The following is a 22,037-nucleotide window of genomic DNA, read 5'->3' as shown; positions in this document are numbered from 1 at the left end:
TTTGAACCATATATGGCAAAGACATGGGGTTTGGATTAGTGTTTTTCTGAAGCAATTCTCCATTTGTATAAACCTTGAATTAATTAATCATTTTATGGGTGAACACCTTAAAAGTGTTATCGATTTCCTCCTGGTCAATATAGGGCCAGAGGCAGTGCTTAACTATTTAATCTACAAAACTACAATAAAATATTTAAGTAATTCTACTGTGTGTTTGGAATAGACACAGAACTCCCCAGACAGAGAAAAAGGGACCAGCCAGACCTTGGGAAATCACTTCCCAGCTGTTTATCCTGGGCACAGATATCAAGACTGGAGCACAAGGCATTGCTTGTCATCTTAACTTCCCTCCCTTCTTTGTGGTTTATGAGCTCTTTCAAGACGGCTCTTATTGTGTTTTTGTCTCTGTGGCCAGTCGACTACAGGGCTGCGGCTGAGGGACAACACCCCCTAAATGATGCAAGTTTGACCTCTCACCCCTCCCAGCTTCCAAACCACAGTGCTCCATACTGAGGGGGGTGGGGTCAAAAGGGAATCAATGGCTCCCTCCTCTAACAGGAAAAAAAGATGTCTAACTAGGCCAAACTGTGACTAAGGGTTTATTCTTAAACACCAGTGAATATAGGAAAAGGTATACAATGACATAGTTTAAGTGCTTACTCAGGCATGTCTGTACAGGAGGACTTGCATATCAACTGTAAAAAGACTTCAAGTGGGATAGATTTCAACACCTCAATCAATCAGCAGATACTCCAATATGAAAACATCATACTAAGTAGTGATTGGGGGCTGGGGTCGTTACCGATGTCAATCACAATACATACAAAATTGTGAGAACCGCAATACTTATCAGCACCTAAGTGTAGTATTAATATCCTATTGTGAGGTCCCAGGCAATTCCCAGCCCTTGTACTAAGAATCAAATGTTTGTTACATGCGCCAAACACAACTAGTGTAGACTTTACCGTGAAATGCTTGCTTACGACACCTTCCCAACGATACAGAGTTAAAAAATAATAAGAGGCTGTATCTTTAACTCATGTGTGCAGTAAGCACAGCCACAAAAAAAGCCAGATTCCCACAAATTGGCAATTAGACAACAGTACAGTGGACAATGGAGCCTGGGGATGAAAGGCGTAAAAAAGTGCCTCTATTCATCAACTACAAAGCTGCGTAATGTCTGCATCCTCTGAAATCAGAGCCAAGCTCGGGTAGGGAAATAAAAGAGAAAAGCTATGGTACTATCCCTCCAGCTGAACGACTGCAGGTTTCATTCAACAGAATTGGCCAGTTCTCCACTGACTAGGCATCACAAAATACATTTCTCAAGCACAAATCCCATACACAGATTACTGTAATTTCAAACCCTTAAATGTACAATATTTGTGTAGCCAACATCAACTGTAACTAACAATGTAGTCTTTAAATCAATGTTTCTTTAGTGGGCAAAAATGTGCATGAACTGCATGATTACCACATATTTGGAGCATGATTAGCACGTGTTACAAATAAAATGTTGTAATACTAATAGGCCATATTTTTCAAAGAAAAGCCCAGCAGGATACCATCTATGTTCTTATTAGCTACATCAAGGACACTGCATAGCGTTATCATGCTAGGTAGCTAATATTTTCTTTTCTTTTCAAACGGTTTCAAAGCACACTGGTTATGTTGGCCACTTCCTCTTCCCTAACTCAATAAATTTAAAGACAAGAATCATAAAACTACTTGCCATACTACTGGGTTTGTTAGACTGTAGCTAGATGTGCATGAACACAAACCTTGTAGTTGGTTTCCTGGCCTGCCAGGCTTTTCTCAGTCAAATATAGAATAAAATAGATGGCCAGCATCAATGTAGGGTGGGAACCATATATATATCTATCTCGCTAGCAATTCAAAACAACTCAAAGTCCATGACTGAATAACATTATCACAAGAACATTATTTACCAGCTGGCAAAAAAAAATAAAAAGAATAAAATCAGTCAGGGAAATGCTGTAAGTGGAAGGTTAAACTGACAAAAAAAATACAGCAAGCTCGGTATGGTAATTTGGGCTACTGGTGGCTAGCCTCCAAGATGTCTCACTTTTCACGTCTGCCAGAAGTAATATAAGCATAGCAACGTAACGCAAGGGTTTTATTGCACTTCACTTGTTGACTGCAATTCATACATGGCTAGTTAGCTAGATAACGTTGAACAAACGACATTGCTCGCCTGAGTTTAGCGTCAGTTCAGCAAACTTACCAAGCCTAACGTTTCCTACTAAACTTTGCCAAATGTCATCGATCGCTGTTCAACATCACTACATGGCTAGTTATGTTTTTAGGTAGTTGGTTGTGATACGCCCCTAGCTTCATTACTGACCCTAAATCAAAGGTATAACATCAAAGCTAGCTAACTTAACTAATTGGCTGGTAAGCGAACGTTAGTTACATTACCCTAGTTTGCAACGTTATGCAAATGTTTGCTAGTTGGCTGATCAAGTTGACCATTTTGATCGTTCCAATTAACGGTGGTAATGGAAAAACTAGACACCTAATTAACTAGCAACCTGAATCCTTGCTGAATTCTTAGTTTGCTTGCCAACATAGCTAGCGCACTTGTTACGTTAGCTAGCATGTCTTATAAAAGGCTGATTGGCTAGAGTTTTATATTGAAAACACACACACTGAAAGCTACCAGCCTCGTTTAACACTGGGTTCATTTAAAAAGGTAGCTGAACGGTAATCCTAAAATGACTAGTTGGTGTGTAGTAACAAACATGCATCTAACTCGTGTAGCTAGCTAAATAAAATAGTAACGCTGGCTATCGAGTTAATGAAGCTTGCTGGCATGTCAGCGAAGTAGCCAGTTGCTAACCAGCTAGCTCTGTCAGCCAACGAGCAAAATATACCTAATATGTAGTTACATTTACTTGAGTTATTCAATTACCTTGCTACTCTGGTAACCTTCAAATGCCCTCAAGGCGCTGTCAGTGAGTTTTACGTGAAAGACGGAGACATTACTGCCATTGCTCACTCGTCCACAGGACAGTCCGTAGCACTGCTCCTCCTTCAACGCCGCCATCTTGCTACCATTGCCTCCACGCTCGCGCACGAGCAGCACTCTGTCGTAAACGCAGAAAAACTCCCACAGCTTTCTAATGAATATACATGTTACGTACACGGCGTGATGAAGTCATAAGTTAATACATTGAAACATGCTCAACAATATATTATATAAACATAACATTTACGCGCGACAAATAAGTTCGTCATATTTATCGGGAGGATTTATCATAAACTGTCTCTTTACTTCAATATAATGAAGCACTGAAGATAAAATATGAATAATTGAAACATGAGACATGTCTGACCACTGGTTACCAATGGAAAGCATATCAGAGACGTGCGTAGGAAGGAAGAAGGAAACAGGTCACTGGACTACGTCAACGAGACGTCAATGTCTCACTGAATCCATGAGTTGGGAATGTCCAGTCTAACACATTGGTACCAAAGAAATGGAACATGAGAGGAAACACTAAATGACTATCGGTCTTCAGACAGATACAGTTTATGTTGAAAGGAGCAGAGGGTCAAACAATACAAAATAAACAAAATCAAGGACACAAAAAACACCACTCACTGTACACTGGTCTCTACCTTCGGTAGTGCTGTCAATCCATTTACTAAGACAGTAACAGTGGCGAGCATTCAATTTGACCCAATTGTGTAGGCATAGAGTCTATGAACTGTAATAACAGAGGTGAAGAAGTACTCCCAACCTGTCAAAGATAGCTTGACAGTTGTATGGGTGACAAGACAACTTCAAGATTAGATTCCAGAAGGTTGATAATACTGTAATGAAACAGCATCGATATCCATGCTTATAAACCTAGGGTCGTTGCAATACTAAAGGCTACATGGCTCATAGTAAGAGTCAACAAACTTTTATTGAAATAAATACAAAAGCAACAAATGAGAACGTGAGAAACTCAAAAGCAACAAATATCTGCAACATTTCTCATCTTTTTACATATGGTCTATTGTAGAAAAAAAACAATAGATTTCTCATTTGTGACAACAAAATTATAGAACAAAATAGAAACACTATTCACATTTAACGGTTGTCAAAAACTACAAAACAAGCAAAGTGACCAAACCTAAAATTGGTATTAGAATGTCAAAGTTTGGTCTCAGAATCATCAATAGTGAAGTACACTCCATTTACTTTTTAAATAACAAATTATATATTAAAGCATGGGTTTTAAAGGAATGTGACAGTTCATTGACCAAGACTGTCTGAGTGTGGATCACAGGGCCAGATAATACACCATCTAGATTAATCCCATAAACCCCCCCCCCATTGGCACCATCCCAATAAACAAACAAGAGCAGAATACCTTTAACAATTATTTTTTTTAACACAATAACAGAATTGTACAATCTTATGCTTTAAAAAAACATGACCACATCACATTAGCTGATTTTAAATAAATTGACAGATCATTCCTAGAATTATAATTTCAGAGTACGCAACCAATCAATTCATATTTAGAGTCACTGCTAGAGCAGCTCAAGACATTGGCAGCAATTGACAATTAGTGTCTGTCAAATGGACGTACATACATTTGAAAAGTACTTAGAACATTTCATATATAAATATTGATTGTATAGTATTTGTCACATATAATTATCCTTCTCCCAAGGAGTGACAGAATAGTGTGAGAAACCTATGGACAGCCACACTAAAGAGGTGACAAAACCCATTTGTCCCTTTATTTTTGTTAGTTTTTTTAGTTCCAAACAGCACTGCCAGATGTCCAGTTGCTTTATGTGGGTCCCACTTTGCACGGAGCAGGCAATCACCAGAAAAGTATTGGTCTCATCTAATTTCTGGCAGCTATGACAACTGACAAGGCGACACCTCCAATGGCTACTGCAGTGGCACCAAAGAGCCATTTCCAGCTGACAACCTGTGGACAATATACAAGAAATGTAAGGCTTTCCGTTGACACCTGGAATAAATCAATTTCTGAGCCACAGCTGATTTTAAATCAAATATTGTGTTAATGCCAGCATCAGTTTGTTGACATGAGCAGGTGAAGCTTGAGAGGACAGTCTCACCCATGACGACTTGGCCTGGTGTTTCTGCATGCCGCTGCTGCCGCTGGCTGGGTTGCCTAGCATCTTCTTGTACATGGCCTGCTCTGCGCCTTTCTGCTCCGAGTGCTTCTTCACCAGCTTGGAGAGTTCGGCGTGGATGGTCTACCCCAGGAGATAGAAGGTGTGAGAATAAGCTGCAGGCGTACTACTCTACCCCACGCACATGTGTATATCATACACATTCACTCATAACACTTTCCCAATGGCACCATAATCGTCAGGTGTTCTGGTAACTGCAAATGGCTTGATTATTGGCCCTTGATGCTACTGTGAATTTCATATGCTTGCTATTAAAAAATAAAAAAAGACATTACTTTATATCAAGTCTCTGACTCATTCCTCTGAAGGGTTGGTAAGTTGGCAATTTAGGACATTTTCACAGCATTGGTCAAAATGTCTTATACAGCCTCTGAGGCGCCACTTACTGGCACTGTGTTGTGGACCGAGGAAGGTAGAGACTTTGGGTAAGTCTCTGCTCTTAGTCTCCTCTCCCACTGCTGCTAAGACTAAATAGGTGCTTGACAGTATTACGTTTCTACAGGACCCCCTTGGCTTTCCCATGTTGCAATGCTTCGGATCATGTATAGTCGTGGCCAAAAGTTGAGAATGACACAAATATTAATTTTCACGAAAGGTCTGCGGTCTTTAGATATTTTTGTCAGATGTTACTATGGAATACTGAAGTATAATTACAAGCATTTCATAAGTGTCAAAGGCTTTTGACAATTACATGACGTTGATGAAAAGAGTCAATATTTGCAGTGTTGACCCTTCTTTTTCAAGAACCCCGTAAATCCACCCTGGCATGCTGTCAATTAACTTCTGGGCCACATCCTGACTGATGGCAGCCCATTCTTGCATAATCAATGCTTGGAGTTTGTGTGTTTTTGTTTGTCCACCCGCCTCTTGAGGATTGACCACAAGTTCTCAATGGGATTAAGGTCTGGGGAGTTTCCTGGCCATGGACCCAAAATATCAATGTTTTGTTCCCCGAGCCACTTAGTTATCACTTTTGCCTTATGGCAAGGTCCTCCATCATGCTGGAAAAGGCATTGTTCGTCACCAAACTGTTCCTGGATGGTTGGGAGAAGTTGCTCTCGGAGGATGTGTTGGTACCATTCTTTATTCATGACTGTGTTCTTAGGCAAAATTGTGAGTGAGCCCACTCCCTCAGCCAAGAAGCAACCCCACACATGAATGGTCTCAGGATGCTTTACTGTTGGCATGACACAGGACTGATGGTAGCGCTCACCTTGTCTTCTCCGGACAAGCTTTTTTCCAGATGCCCCAAACAATCGGAAAAGGGATTCATCCGAGAAAATGACTTTACCCCAGTCCTCAGCAGTCCAATCACTGTACCTTTTGCAGAATATCAGTCTGTCCCTAATGTTTTTCCTGGAGAGAAGTGGCTTCTTTGCTGCCCTTCTTGACACCAGGCCATCCTCCACAAGTCTTCGCCTCACTGTGCGTGCAGATGCACTCACACCTGCCTGCTGCCATTCTTGAGCAAGCTCTGTACTGGTGGTGCCCCGTTCCCGCAGCTGAATCAACTTTAGGAGACGGTCCTGGCGCTTGCTGGACTTCCTTGGGCACCCTGAAGCCTTCTTCACAACATTTGAACTGCTCTCCTTGAAGTTCTTGATGATCCAATAAATGGTTGATTGAGGTGCAATCTTACTGGCAGCAATATCCTTGCCTGTGAAGCCGTTTTGTGCAAAGCAATGATGACGGCACGCGTTTCCTTGCAGGAAACCATGGTTGACAGAGGAAGAGCAATGATTCCAAGCACCACCCTCTTTTTGAAGCTTCCAGTCTTATTCGAACTCAATCAGCATGACAGAGTGATCTCCAGCCTTGTCCTCGACAACACTCTCACCTGTGTTAACGAGAGAATCACTGACATGAAGTCAGCTGGTCCTTTTGTGGCAGAGCTGAAATGCTGTGGAAATGTTATTTTGAGATTCAATTAATTAGCATGGCAAAGAGGGACTTTGCAATTAATTGCAATTCATCTGATCACTCTTCATAACATTCTGGAGTATATACAAATTGCCATCATACAAACTGAGGCAGCAGACTGAAAATTAATATGTGTCATTCAACACTTTTGACCACGACAATACACACCAGTAATGTTTGAAGACAGAAATGACATAACTGCTGCCGTTCTTGTCATCTTTCCCCATTTCACAAAAAAAGAAGATAAATTCATTTAAGTAAACGCAATTAGCTTTTATTCGGACAAGAAAACAATAACATCCATAAAAAAATGAGAAGTAGGGAGTGGACCAACATTTCTTAATCTAAATCTGCAAGCTTTTAATCTAGACCCTTGAAATTATATCTGTAATGGTTTATTGCTCTTAATCTTAAACACTTCAGCGAAAACACCACCAAACATGCCCGGGTAGCTACACTTTAGAGAGTATACAACCAACTCGTCAGTGGTGCACTCTGCATCCCAGTTCAGATGGCAAGAGCATGCCTAGTGCTAATGGAAGATAAAAAAATAAAATAGAAATGTGTTTAACTAGGCAAGTCAGTTAAGAACAAATTCTTATTTACAATGATGGCCTACATCAGCTAAACCCAAACAAAGCTGGGCCAATTGAGCAACGCCCTATGGGACTCCCAATCACAGCCGGTTGTGATACAGCCTGGATTCGAACCAGGGTGTCTGAAGTGACGCCTCAAGCACTGAGATGCAGTGCTTTAGACCGCTGTGCCACTCGGGAGCCCCATGAACCACTGAAAATTCTTAACCACCCACAAAACACACTTGTGCACTACATTAGAGCCCGAGAAACAAAACACACTGTATGGGACATTTATAAAAGACATTCAGCGAAAGCACGATTTCACAGGTTGGTGTGCAGGACTGAAGAAAAAAAAAGAGGGTTGGACATGAGTGGTAAGTATTAACATGCAGCCGGTCCAAGAAGCCCACACTCTGTAGTGCGCTCTGTCAGATTGCCCCGTTCACTGACCCTCATGTCTAAGCAATGCTTTGGATATCACCTGGGAAGAGGAACCAACCTATTTACAGCGACAACAAACTCAGATCCAACAAAATGAGTATGCAGTCCACCTGGTTTCCCTTGTCATCAATATTAGAGAATGTGGTACCACCTGGTGGATGTAAGCGAAAACTGCAACAACATGTGGTCCTGAAAATGTGTTTACGTTCTACATCTTTCTAAATAATGTTTTTGTGAAGGTGGAGTGCAATACCTTGTTACTTGGTTCCAACTTCAGGGCCCTCTTCAAAATCTTTATAGCTTCAGCATATTCCCCTTGCAAGGCCAATACCTAGAGATGCAGATGTAGTCCATGGTGATACTTTCAGAGATGGACATTCATATTCACAATTACACATACACAACTGGTCAGTTGTGTAAGACCTACCTTGCCTTTGCGGAATAGGGCTTTTATGTTGTCTGGCTGGTGGGCCAGTACTGAAACGCAGGACCGTAGTGCTGCTTCGTAGTGATCCAACTTGAGCTGGGCAGCTGCCATGTTGTTTAGACACTTCACCTTCACGTCCATCAGCTCCTCCTCTTCCTCCGGGCTAATGTCCACTGAAACAGACACACACAGCATCAGTAAGCTACAGGGAGCCCAGCCCCATCCAAAAACACATCTCTGTCACCTTTAGAGCTGGACTCCGTGATCTGCAGGGCGATGCCATAAGAGTTAACAGCAAAGGCATAGTCCGCTCTCTGGTAGTAGACATTGCCCCTCTCCCTCTTCTGCCCAGCCAGGGCGATCCTCTCCTTTGGGGACAGGAGCTCAAGGTCGGGGGCCTCAGTGGCATCAAGCAGCTGGACCTCCAGGGCCAACTCCGCATTGGGAGGCACCTCAGGGGCAAGACTGCCAGCGGCGAAGGCCAGGGCACAGAGCACACAGAGAGCAAAGTCAGGACGTGTACTATAAGCACTGAGCTCTAGATATTTTTACATTTATTTTACCAGGTAAGTTGACTGAGGACACAATTTACAGCAACGACCTAGGAATAGTTACAGGGGAGAGGAATGAGCCAATTGGAAGCTGCAGATGATTATGGGGACCATGATGGTATGAGGACCAGATTGGGAATTTAGCCAGGACACCAGGGTTAACACCCCTACTCTTATGATAAGTGCCATGGGATCTTTAGTGACCACAGAGATTCAGGACACCCGTTTAACGTCCCACCCGAAAGACGGCACCCTACACAGGGCAATGTCCCCAATCACTGCCCTGGGGCATTGGGATATTTTTTTAGACCAGAGGAAAGGGTGCCTCCTACTGGCCCTCCAACACCACTTCCAACAGCATCTGGTCTCCCATCCAGGACCAACCCTGCTGAGTTTCAGAAGCAAGCCAGCAGTGGGATGCAGGGTGGTATGCACCATTTCACTCACTGCTCTTTCTGAGAATGGAAGAGGGCTGAGGTGTTTAGCTATGCTCCCCTTAAGAGGTGCAGCTACAAAGAACCATATCAGGCACAAGTTCATGATATCTACTCCGACTTCATGAAGCATAGGGAGAATTTCAGAGTTATCTTTATAGGAAATTACAATCTCAGAATAGATGGCTTGTTTGGGTAACAAGACATGCCAGTGAAACCACAAAGAACCAGCAAGATTAAGAAATCCTCCATACCTCCCCAAGGCACCGTATGCATATTTAGCATTGGCTTGGACGAGGGCCTTCTCCCTCATTTCCATGAGCTGCACTGTGAGATCCAGAGCCTGCGAGAGCACAACAGACTTAAAGCCTGATTACTACACTTCTCACCATCTTGGTTTGGATGCATTGCTGGTGAATATAAACTCGACACTGAACTTGAAATACACATTTCACCCATTTACACTTCTGAGATCTACTAACATCATCACTACATTGTATGCAATCAGATCGGATTTGCCTTCACTTAAAATACTGAGTAGAATGTACCTGGATGACATCACCATCTCCCAGAGTGAAAGAGAGCTCAGGTTGCTCTTCTATAAGAGTCCCATCAGCCAGTGAAGTCTTCAGGTGAATCACGACATTCTGGCCTTTTGTGGGCCTGCTGTCTGGCCCATTCCCTGCCTGCAGGACTTTCTTCTTTAGCTGGCCATTACCTGCAAATAGATACGTGAGAATATATGCCAAATGGTGATGACGGTCACCCAGTGATGTTCCTTTCTCTTCAACCTAAAAATAGAAAAGGTCATTTTGTTACCTAGTATATCCATCCATTCGTCTAGTGGAGCTGAAGTGCCAGTGTCTTGGTCCTCTGCAGGCTCCTCTGTTTTAGTCTTCTTCCCACCCCCAGCATCTTCCAAAGGAGGAGGGTCGTCATCAATGTCATCATCCAGCATCTCAAAGTCTTCCCCACTGTCCAGCAGCGAGGCTTTCCCTGACTTCTTCCCTGAGAGAACCATCTCTGGGTTATCCCCTGCACCCGTCACCTCCTCTTTGTCAGTCATCTGTTGAAATGCCTTCAACGCAATTTAGAAATACAGATGAGAATAAACAGGGGTAATTTGGTTAGCAGCATAAATTGTGCTGCTAATTAAGGGGTGTTATTGGCTATACACACACACTCTCTGGCATCATACCGTGTAGCTTGTTTGGAAAGAATGGGTTGCTGTGGTTTGGCCAGATTCATCCATGATTCTGGGTCTGGTAACGTTAGCTAGATACCATGACAGTGAAGACGCATGGCGTTCATGGCGTTCACTCCCACTGCACTAAAAACTGCTATGGTGAAACCCCTTCTGAAGAAAAGTCATCTCCAACCTTCCATTCTTAAGAAAAAAAATTCTGGAGAAATTGGTGTTTAAAGAGCTAAACGACTTAACTGACAACTATATTTTTGAAAAATTCCAATCTGTTTTTTGTGCCCACCACAGCAAAGAGACAGCCTTAGTTAAAGTGGCAAGTGATCTTAGAGCCAACACAGACGCCAAACAGCTCTCTGTCCTTGGATTCTTGGATTTAAGTGATACATTCTACACTGACCATGATGTCCTTCTGGACAGGTGGGTTGCTCTCTCCGGTCCAGTTCTAAATTGGTTTAGGTCCTATTTAACCGGTCGAGAGTGTTGTCACCCTTGGTGAACATAACTCAAAGAAAATACATATCACATGTGGCTTTCCACAAAGTTCGATTTTGGGTCCGGTACTGTTCAGATATACATGTTACCCCTTGGCAGAGTTATCAGAAAGCACAGCATTGATTTTCAATGCTACACAGATGATAACTTTATATTTCTGTCACCAGAGGATTTTAGCTCCACGGATAAATGATTAGTAATTTAAATAATTGGATGGCTCACTTCCTCCAGCTAAATCAAGACAAACCCGAGGCAGTTGTTGGAGCCAACGCAGAGAGAATCTAGCCACACATTTTAATTCATGGGCAATAAAAAGATTAAACACCAGGTAAAAAACCTTAGTGTTATTTTAGATCCTGAACTTAATTTCAACTCACACGTTAGGAATGTGACCAAAATAGCTTTTTACCACATGAGGTACATTGCCAAGATGCAGCCGTTTCTCTTTCAGGGTGTTGCAGAGAAACTCATCCATGCTTTTATTACAAGCAAACTTGACTACTGTAATGCTCTCTTGTCTGGTCTGCCCAAGAAAGTCATTGGTCAACTGCAAAACATACAGAATGCTGCAACACGGGTACTGACCAAGACCAGACAGAGAGCACACATTACACTGCACTGGCTGCCTGTGAGCTTTAGAAAATACTTTAAAGATTATTCTATTGGTTTTAAATCAATCCACAACTGTGCACCCAAATACATGTTAGACATGATTTTAAGTTATGTACCCAGTAGGTCCCTCAGGTCCTCTGGCCTTTTAACTATCACAAAGTCTTGGACCAAGAGGCATGGAGGCAGCCTTTAGTTACTATGTCCCCAGCCTCTGGAATAGCCTGCAATAGAACATGAGGGGGGCCAAAACTGTGGACATATTTAAGAGATCTTAAATCATATTTTTAGCTTTGCTTTTCATGAGGGTGCTTTTTAGTTGTTCAGTTTGTGTTGTGTAGTCTGTGTGTAGTAAATATGTCAGCTTTTATTTTCAATTTTTTTAAATAATTGTTTTCCTGTAAAGCACATTGCGTTGCATTCCATGTCTGAAATGCGATGTATAAATAAAGCATGATTTGATTGAGAGAAACGTCAGAAAACAGACAGCTAGCTAGCTAATTAAAGCGTTAGCTAGCAAGCAATGTAGCTAACTAGCACTGTGCATTAGCTATTGGTAACTACTACAGCTAGCTAGCCATCTTACTTAGCTAACTGTTCACATTTTTAACCATTTTGGTGATAAGAATGAACAGGATTTCAGTGGGTGTTTCGAGAACTTTCTGAGAAGTTTCTTGTTGAGAGACTACTTTAGCTACAGTATTTAGCTAGCCAGTTTATCTTATACAAATTGACTTACTGTTGCTTCGTTCAAAAGAACAAAATGACAGCAAGGAATCAATTAAATTGCACCTTACCTTAAAATATTATATGCTTCGTAAATAGACTGAACGCTTGATTGAAGAAGAGTTTGTGATGATAGCTTAGCTTGATCCTTTAGTCAATTCAGCAAGCTCTTCCTGTTCACCTTGGGCCTGACATCTTTTCTGTATTTCTATTGGCTTATAATATTTAATCAATCACACGATTGGTAGTTCCCAATGACAGTCAAACAAATGACCTGACCGTTCAAACCAATCATGAAAACACACCCTGGATTGCAAAATACATGTATTGGCCCTTGAGAGTGTTTGAAGCAGCCAGTATGTCATATTGGCACTCCCCAGTAGGAGCAGTCCTCCATAGGAATGAATGGAATTCTGCAGTATTTCAGTTAAATGTTTCAAGGACTAAAATACATGTATTTAAGCATTTTTGTTGTTATAGTGGGGACATTAACATTAGTCATCTCTAAAAATTATACTTTAAAGGAATTGTTTTATATATATATTTAAATGTTTATGTTAAACTCACATCATTTAAAAGAATAATCGTGGCAAAAACGAATGTCGACATTAATAGACGTATTTCCAACACAGTGACTTCAACACAGCGCCCCCTATAGTCATCTAGTGTATATATAAATCATTGGTTCAAACATGCAGTTGAAGTCTGAAGTTTACATAAACTAGTTTTAATGACTCCAACCTAAGTGTTTCAACCACTCCACAAATTTCTTGTTAACAAACTATAGTTTTGTCAAGTCAGTTAGGACATCTACTTTGTGCATGACAAAAGTAATCTTTCCAACAATTGTTTACAGACAGATTATTTCACTTATAATTCACTGTATCACAATTCCAGTTTGTCAGAAGTTTACATACACTAAGTTGACTGTGCCTTTAAACAGCTTGGAATATTCCAGAAAATGATGTCATGGCTTTAGAAGCTTCTGATAGGCTAATTGACATCATTTGAGCCAATTGGAGGTGTACCTGTGGATGTATTTCAACGCCTACCTTCGAACTCAGTGCCTCTTTGCTTGACATCATGGGAAAATCTAAAGAAATCTGCCAAGACCTCAGAAAAAAAATTGTAGACCTCCACAGGTCTGGTTCATCCTTGGGAGCAATTTCCAAACACCTGAAGGTACCACGTTCATCTGTACAAACAATAGTACGCAAGTATAAACACCATGGGACCACGCAGCCGTCATACCGCTCAGGAAGGAGACACGTTTCTGTCTCCTAGAGATGAACGGAGTTTGGTGCGAAAAGTGCAAATCAATCCCAGAACAACAGCAAAGGACCTTTTGAAGATGCTGGAGGAAACCGGTACAAAAGTTTCTATATCCACAGTAAAACAAGTCCTATATCGACATAACCTGAAAGGCCGCTCAGCAAGGAAGAAGCCACTGCTCCAAAACCACAATAAAAAAGCCAGACGATGGTTTGCAACTGCACATGGGGACAAAGATCGTACTTTTTGGAGAAATGTCCTCTGGTCTGATGAAACAAAAATAGAACTGTTTGGCCATAATGACCATCATTATGTTTGGAGGAAAAAGGGAGAGGCTTGCAAGCCGAAGAACACCATCCCAACCGTGAAGCACAGGGGTGGCAGCATCATGTTGTGGGGGTGCTTTGCTGCAGGAGGAACTGGTGCACTTCACAAAATAGATGTCATCATGAGAAAGAAAAATTGGGGATATATTGAAGCAACATCTCAAGACATCAGTCAGGAAGTTATAGCTTGGTTGCAAATGGGTCTTCCAAATGGACAATGACCCCAAGCATACTTCCAAAGTTGTGGCAAAATGGCTTAAGGACAACAAAGTCAAGGTATTGGAGTGGCCATCACAAAGCCCTAACCTCAATCCCATAGAACATTTGTGGGCAGAACTGAAAAAGCATGTGCGAGCAAGAAGGCCTACAAACCTGACTCAGTTACACCAGTTCTGTCAGGAGGAATGGGCCAAAATTCACCCAACTTATTGTGGGAAGCTCGTGGAAGGCTACTCGAAACCTTTGACTCAAGTTAAACAATTTAAAGGCATTGCTACCAAATACTAATTGAGTGTATGTAAACTTCTGACCCACTGGGAATGTGATGAAAGAAATAAAAGCTGAAATAAATCACTCTATTATTCTGTCACATTCTTAAAATAAAGTGGTGATCCTAACTAACCTACAACAGGGAATTTGTACTAGGATTAAATGTCAGGAATTGTGAAAAACTGAGTTTAAATGTATTTGGCTAAGGTGTATGTAAACTTCCGACTTCAACCGTACCTGTGGTTCAAACACATGAAGTAAATTAATGCTTTTATAGGGTTGTCAAATGCATTCAAATATGCTCAAACCACACATTTATTTATAATTTAGTAAGTTAAGTTGTCTCACAGGCTTCGAGATAATGGCATATAAAATACTTTGGGAGATCATATACTCTCTTTTTTAGCTGAAGATCAAAGAGGTGCACAGAAGACTCAAACAATTGGGAAAAATCAAATTACATTTATTATTGATGCAGTCGTTTCTTTTGATAAGCAAATCTGTTATTCTTTCAGTCTAAAGAAACTTTACAATATAAAGAAACATACAAAGGACATCTTTATTACCTACACAAGACACCTAAGTCCCTAAGACAAGATCTGAACTATCCTACCATGAAATACAAAGCAAACCCAAGAGACAGACTGCTTCATATAGAATACTGCCAAGTCATCAGAAAGGACAATGAATGATACAGGATAATATTTTTTTCCTTCCCCTTCGACCCCCCCCCCACCCCAAATCTTTCTAATGTTACAGTATTATATATCACAATATAAGTACAGAGATGGCCAACAATTGTATTACACAGAGGACTGAGAGAGGATCAGTGAGCATCAATCTTTACAACGCTATTTCATCAGGAGTAATAGCAAGGACACAGTTTTCCCCCATAAGTATTACTTTTATCTAGTCTTTAAATTTAAAATTAAGTTCCTTTAGTATTTCTTCCTTTTAAAAGTTTGTCTTAAATTGATAAAAATCCTTCATATTAAAAACTGTAATATGTGGTCGCATGTTAACGAGACGATGGCCTTTGAGTAGGCAATAACCATTCTTAGAACTAATTTGAGATTATTTCCATTGGCAACAGGGGTCAAGGACAGAGTGAGGACGCTGTAGTTGCAAGAATAAATGGTATCAATGACATCAGACATCCCCTTCACCTCTCTCTGTCCTTACAGCTAAATTAATGGTAGATTGTTTTCACATTTCCTACATGTATACTGACCAGAAACAATAGTGTTTAGGGTGCAGTTACTGCATGTTCACATGTTCAAGTAAATGTACATATTTAATTTTTACCACAATTTTGTTTTAGCCAACTTAAATCAAAATGTCAAGCACATCGTCTCTTTATTATTAAAACATGGACAGTTCACTTATAATTTACTTTAAGCTGTATTCATTGGTAGTGACTGACATATCAAAACATGTCAATGATATCAAAATGCATTATACAGTATTTACAAAAAGGATATTAAAGGAAAGGAGGGCTCAAGAGTGAGGATGGGGCTGTAAGGGGCGGGTGGGGGACAGAGGGCTGTGTGCCAGCCAGTCTGCATGAGGAACACTGGAGCGAGTCATTCCTCAAGACAACCTACCCAGAAGATGAATCTGTTTAGCTCTGAATCTGTTTAGCTCCAAATCTAAGCTACTCCATACTGGATCTGCCAACACTATAGCAAGGTCACTGGCAAAAGACCAATCACAGACAGAGGCCAGAATGATTTTAAATAACAACAAAAATATGTAACTTGTTGATAAATTACTTTTTTTCAAAAAAGCACAACACGTCTCCGCTAGAGAGTCGAACCCCTTGGATTAATAACCATTTCATATGAAAGTTTGAGGAACAGCCTTAGGCAAAGTCTTTCCTTAGGTGTGCAGATTCTATGGGCTTTAAAAAAATAATCCTCTTAAATACACTTCATAGAAATTCAAACAATATCAAACAAATAAACTAGAATAAAAGAAATAGTTTGCCTTACAATTCAGTCCAACCAGGTAGAATTGTCTCACTTCTCAAAGTATGTATTTGAGGTGAGCAGGTGGACTAAAAGGTACTCTATGTTCTGTAGAGCACTCCTTATTTGTAGCGGGAGAGTGAAGCCCCACCGTGTAGTCACTCCAGTCATTTCCCACTCCCATCACCAGTGGTGCTACAGCCACCCCAAACACAGGATCTAACAGCCCATGGATAGGCCTAGACCCACAGAGGGAACTGGTGGATGGGAGCTCTGTGGTGTTAAGGCGTCAGCATGCTTCAGTTCGGCTGGCACCTAGCGGAACTCGGCTAGCCCAACCGAATGAGTGTGATCTCATACTCTATAAAAAAAAATACCTTTGCGGCAATAGTAAGGTTTGTCCATTTTGAGACGCTGTAGGCAGTATACACTTCCTCAAAATAGTAAGAATTCATCTTAGATAACTCAAGAAATCTGCCAATAAGTTTTATGTTTTTGCCGAGGAGATCTTAGTCGTGCAATTTTACATCTAACTAAGATGTTTGGTGCACTATTTCTCAATTAAAAAATGTGTACAAAATGTCATAATATATGCACAAACTCAATCGAACTGTTTCAGCTGGGAAGCATGCGGACGCCTTTTGCCCTTCACTAAACTATGGTTGCATGTGAGAGGGGTCAGACACCGGATCAGAAGGATCTGTGAGGTCAACCCTAACTGGAAGAAAGCAGCTAGAGGTTTGTACACCAAAGACAACATGGAAACCAGTAGCAAGGGGCCTGTATCACGGGATCAGATCAGTAAAATAACATTGAGCCTTGAGTTTGTATGCAGGGTAACAGTGAAATCAATGCAGGAGAAGGAACCACTTTCAGGATTCTCAAGTTGTATATCAAAACAACAAATAAACAAGCACAATACAAGCTCAATATGTTGTATTTACAGGCAAGAGCAAAGCCATAGAAGAGCATAGAGGGTCTAAAAACCCTTTCTCTTTACTGAATAGGAAGGACACTGGTCGCAAGACAGAAACATCATTGTTCCAAGCCACCTGAACTGAAAGTAGAATTAGGAGCAACTGTCCAAATTACATTCGATCAGTCCCTCCTTGCACAGTAACAAGCCTGTAGAAATACATATATTATGACATTACATTTTGGGAGGGTGCGTGTGACCAGACATGTAGATTGACAGACTATTGAGTACCAAAAGATGGACGTTTCTGAGATCGCCACCATTTTCACATTCAGAAGTTTTGGGGAACTCCCATGCTAACATGGATGGATGGATGGGAGTTTTAGGAAGGATAATTCTTAGATAAGAGCGATTTCAAACAGCGATCCTTGTATTCCTATCACACCCTGCTTGAGTGTTTACATTTTTTTCTGCCATATTTTTCTGGTAGTAAAGACACTGGCCACAAATTCTGCAAAGAACAGAAGACAGAGGTATGCGTAGGGGGTTGAGACAAATAAAACAAACAAGAAACATCCAATACCTAAAATCATGTAAACAGAAGTGTCATTGTGCATTTTTTGAGTGTGTGCTCATTCTGTTGTTGATGTTGTTGAGATACAATGTGCCATTAACAGGAAATCAAAACTACAACATTATAGCAATATCAATTATGAAAATTATAACAATAATATTATTAATAAAATACAAACATATCATGAAAACTGTTCTTGCCCTAATATAATCACCAGTTCAGCTTTTCATTTCAACAAAAGGACACAGGAATTGAATGAGAGTGAGCTTTGAACCTCTCACTCAACTGCTGCATGCAAAAACAACATTTCAATAAAATAAGAATAAAATGATTGAGTAGAGTGGAGCCACCAGCCTTGATGCTGAAAGGCCTGTTGCTGAGGGGACTCCCTGCAGACAGCCAGACAGACAGAGTCCCCCATTCTCACTGTCCTGGGCCTGTGAGGAAGCCAGGCAGGCAGGAAGAATCACTGAGTTGGCTCTTCCTGTGGCTCTGAGACTGTTTCCTGCCCTGAACCCCCACTTTGCAAACACTGGGATGGGTGGCCTTGATGGGAATCCTGCGATCCAGTGACATCCCAGGGGGCTGCGAAACACAGCATGCCATCCAGGGGGGAGGAGGAGGGAGAGTAGGGGGAGGGAGAAGGGAGGAGAGGAGAGGGCAACGCAAGATGCAGTGGGGTGGGAGGGAAAGGGGGAGAGATAAAAAAAGAAATAAAATAAAATAAAATAAAAAATAAAATCACACACTCATCGTCATGTTGGGTGAATACTGCAAAGAGAGAAGAAGGGAAGGGGGGAAATAGATGAGCCAATGCTAGATTACACCGTTTATATGATGCTACAAAATTCAAGATGCAAGCAATAAGAAACTCCACTCAATGTAATTACGATTCTGTCAATGTATAAGTTTGTTATCATGCATAACAAGTTTATATAAGACAGCCAGATAAGAATTATACATATTTTCTATGTTGACATTATAAAACAAATCTAATTTCGACAAAGTAAAGTAAAGCCTGAAGGGAAAGTGTTTAGGATAAAGGAATCAAGTCAGCAGTGAGATGAGAATTTCCTCACAGAAGCACGCTGCCTGGTGGTTGCGGGTTAGTGAAGAGAAGGACTGTAGTGCTGTAAAGTACTCACACTTTCACTTTGGAATGGGTTTAAAAAGTTCCCTGCCATCTCTCCATCATCCCGCGGAGTTCCCGGAGGGTTGTTCATGACTGCCATGTTGTTGGGAGAATTCTACACCAAGAGGGAAAGAAATCAAGATTTAGGCTTGCCATTTCTAGTGACTGGATGTTTCATTATAAAGTGCCATTATTTAATGTATGCCTGCTTTGGGTCCAAACCAAGTCATCAGTATTAGAAGTGCCTTCGATAAACTTTAGCTGATGGGTCTGCATTGAAATGTATGCAAGTTGATCTGGTGTGGAGTCTTTAAAGTCTCACCTTTGGCAACCCATCCATGTCACCAGAGCCTGAAAACAACAAGAGAGAGAGATTGACATGAGAGAAAAGCTCATCAATATAAAGCTATGATCAACTGCTCCTCTGGCCGGGGATCACAGGTCATATGCTTTAAATAAGCTATTTGTTTCAAATACTGATGAGACCTAACTTCATTGGCTTCGTGTCTCACCTGCCTACAGAATCAATGTGCCTGCTTGCTGCCCATATAATCTGCTTCCACTTCAATCAATACTATGAAAGGAACGATCCCTCTAGTGTCCACAAGGGGGTACAGTCACACTAGGAAAGTGCTACTTTTCAAGGAACTCAGCTACCGAATTTCAACAATTCAAGCCGGATGACCACATTACAGTAATTCTAAATTACTGCCTAATATTTATATAAAACTTTCAGAAATGTAAATGTTCAAATTCCAGGTAACAGTTTGACGTGCTGCTGACAGATGAGAAGAATATCATCGTGTTGATCAGCTGATAGGTGCTGTTAAAACTCACCTAGCGATCCGTTCATATGGTGTGGCTCCATGCTTCCCATTCCACCCATTGGGCCATCAGGGCCCGGCCCCATTGTGAACTGTAAAAAAAACAACAACAAAAAACCACAAAAAAACTGAGTTACAACTTAATGATGTTTGTCATTACCATATCAAATTGCATAATCATTGCCTCTACCCATTTGAAAACAGGAACCCCATGAAAAACAAAGAGCCTACTTACATTAGGCCTGTTACCACCAGGGCCAATAGGATTCATCATTGTGTAGATGTTTTCACTGGAATTTGTGGAGTCTGGTGAAAAGGAAACACAGTTAGTCCAGCCTAAAGTATATTTAGGGCTCCCGAGTGGAGCAGCCGTCTAAGGCACTGCATCTCAGTGCTTGAGGCATCACTACAGACATCCTGGTTAGATCACAACAGGCCGTGATTGGGAGTCACATAGGGTGGCACACAATTGTCCCAGCGTCGTCCGGGTTTGGCCGGTATACGGCGTCATTGTAAACAAGAATTTGTTCTTAACTGACCTGACTAGTTAAATAAAGGTTAAATAAACATTTCAAAATAATCATATTTGAACAAAACTACACAGTACTGCATTGCCTTCTCCCACATGAATGGACAGCCTTGAGATTGAACACTACAAAACCACCAAAATATGACAATGATTCACACCTAAACATGCAGGTTATAATTAATTTACCCAATGCCTAATGTCTCACACTTTTCAAAATCTCATGTTCCCATGAACTTGGGGTTAAATCCTGATGACTACAGAGCCAGTGGGAAGTAAACAGGACCAGCACATCATACTGCTCTCATTGTGTCTCCATCCTGAATAGAATATGAGAATTGAAGTGACCTTGATCCGACATTGTAGTGTGCTCAGAGTAGGAGATAGATGAACATTAAAAAATAAAGGAATAGCAAAATTGTGAAAGAGAGAGGGGGAAAAAAAGAGGGAGAGCAAGGGGGAGCCAGCGAAAAAGAGGGCAAGAGAACAGGAGAAAGAGAAAAATAAACAGAAAGAAGTAGGGAGTGTGGGGTTTGTCGCCTGGTTCTGATCCTGGGTGTAGTATGTGCAGTCGTGACTGGGTGTATGTGTCTGTGGGGAAGGGGAGGGGGGGGGTCTTGGCGACTGCAGTGGAAAAACATGTGAGAAGTGCTGTGCACATGTTGCCCAGGCAACACATCACAATAGAGGTGTATGTAAATAATAAATAGTGGACACAAAAAGAAACCTCTCCACATCCCAACAAAAACAGCTCCCCCACAGGATGTTGGTCCAGAGAAGTGTGTTCTGACAGTACTGTCAACAGGAACATCATCAGGAACAACAGATGATCGCAGCTTGGTAGTCTGCCAATTTATACACATCCAGTATGTAGCTATCCACATAACAAGCTAAGATTACTTAAGATAAAAATCATTAGGTAAACAAAGTCACCAAGTGTGACTGACAGCAGAATGGTGAATGAAACAACCAGCTTAAATAGATTGAGGAGTGATATGGGGACATAAGTGTTGCGTACCTCCTGGGCTAGGCATGATGGGAGTTCCTGGTGGGCCTCCGCCCCCTGGAGGACCCTGGGAGAAAGACGAGAGGAGGAGAGAGAGATATAGAGGAAAGATATTTTCAAATCATCTAGACCTACAGTGCCTTCAGAAAATATTTACACCACTCGACTTTTTCCACATTTTGTGGGGTTAGAAGGTGAGATTAAAATGAATTTAATTGTGATTTTTTTGTCAATGATCTACACAAAATACAAATATTTATGAAAAATAAAACACTAATATATGTTGATTATATAAGTATTAAAACCCCTTGAGTCAATACATATTAGAATCACCTTTGACAGTGATTACAGCAGTGAGTCTTTCTGGGTAAGTCTATGAACTTTGCACACCTGGATTACAAAATAATTGCACATTCTTCTTTAAAAAAATATTTAAGCG

The 22,037-nt window shown here is 41.1% G+C and overlaps 3 protein-coding genes across 5 annotated transcripts in view; all 3 read right to left on the bottom strand.

Annotated features, from left to right (window-relative positions):
* The window catches only part of ell (elongation factor RNA polymerase II), a 48,001-nt gene extending 44,847 nt beyond the window's left edge, over positions 1–3,154 (bottom strand). Inside the window, exon 1 of the mRNA XM_014169746.2 lies at positions 2,933–3,154. Coding sequence (XP_014025221.1) covers positions 2,933–3,067 — 135 coding nt within the window. The 5' untranslated portion in view covers positions 3,068–3,154. The remainder of the gene's footprint in view (positions 1–2,932) is intronic.
* Positions 3,155–3,913: 759 nt separating this feature from the next.
* On the bottom strand, positions 3,914–12,910 carry LOC100194916 (FKBP prolyl isomerase 8). 2 transcript variants are annotated; one of them, XM_045705869.1, is made up of 9 exons: positions 12,638–12,910; positions 10,355–10,613; positions 10,084–10,253; positions 9,790–9,896; positions 8,795–9,015; positions 8,551–8,723; positions 8,377–8,454; positions 5,107–5,247; positions 3,914–4,955 (listed from the first exon to the last, which is right to left on the bottom strand). In XM_045705869.1, exons 2-9 carry the CDS (start codon positions 10,599–10,601, stop codon positions 4,869–4,871), a joined length of 1,224 nt encoding a protein of 407 aa, XP_045561825.1. In that variant the 5' UTR covers positions 10,602–10,613; positions 12,638–12,910; the 3' UTR covers positions 3,914–4,868.
* Positions 12,911–15,100: 2,190 nt separating this feature from the next.
* ssbp4 (single stranded DNA binding protein 4) overlaps positions 15,101–22,037 on the bottom strand; it is a 119,502-nt gene continuing 112,565 nt past the window's right edge. Inside the window, exons 13-18 of one of the 2 annotated variants that reach the window (XM_014169744.2) lie at positions 21,611–21,665; positions 20,302–20,372; positions 20,080–20,158; positions 19,565–19,593; positions 19,256–19,357; positions 15,101–18,881 (exon numbers count right to left, since the gene is read on the bottom strand). In XM_014169744.2, coding sequence (XP_014025219.1) covers positions 18,852–18,881; positions 19,256–19,357; positions 19,565–19,593; positions 20,080–20,158; positions 20,302–20,372; positions 21,611–21,665 — 366 coding nt within the window. In that variant the 3' untranslated portion in view covers positions 15,101–18,851. The remainder of the gene's footprint in view (positions 18,882–19,255; positions 19,358–19,564; positions 19,594–20,079; positions 20,159–20,301; positions 20,373–21,610; positions 21,666–22,037) is intronic. The other variant, XM_014169743.2, reaches the window with a different exon arrangement.

The sequence above is a fragment of the Salmo salar genome, chromosome ssa23 (assembly GCF_905237065.1).
Source record: "Salmo salar chromosome ssa23, Ssal_v3.1, whole genome shotgun sequence".
In the NCBI taxonomy this organism is placed as follows: Eukaryota; Metazoa; Chordata; class Actinopteri; order Salmoniformes; family Salmonidae; genus Salmo; species Salmo salar.
This window is presented reverse-complemented; position numbering and strand designations above follow the sequence as displayed.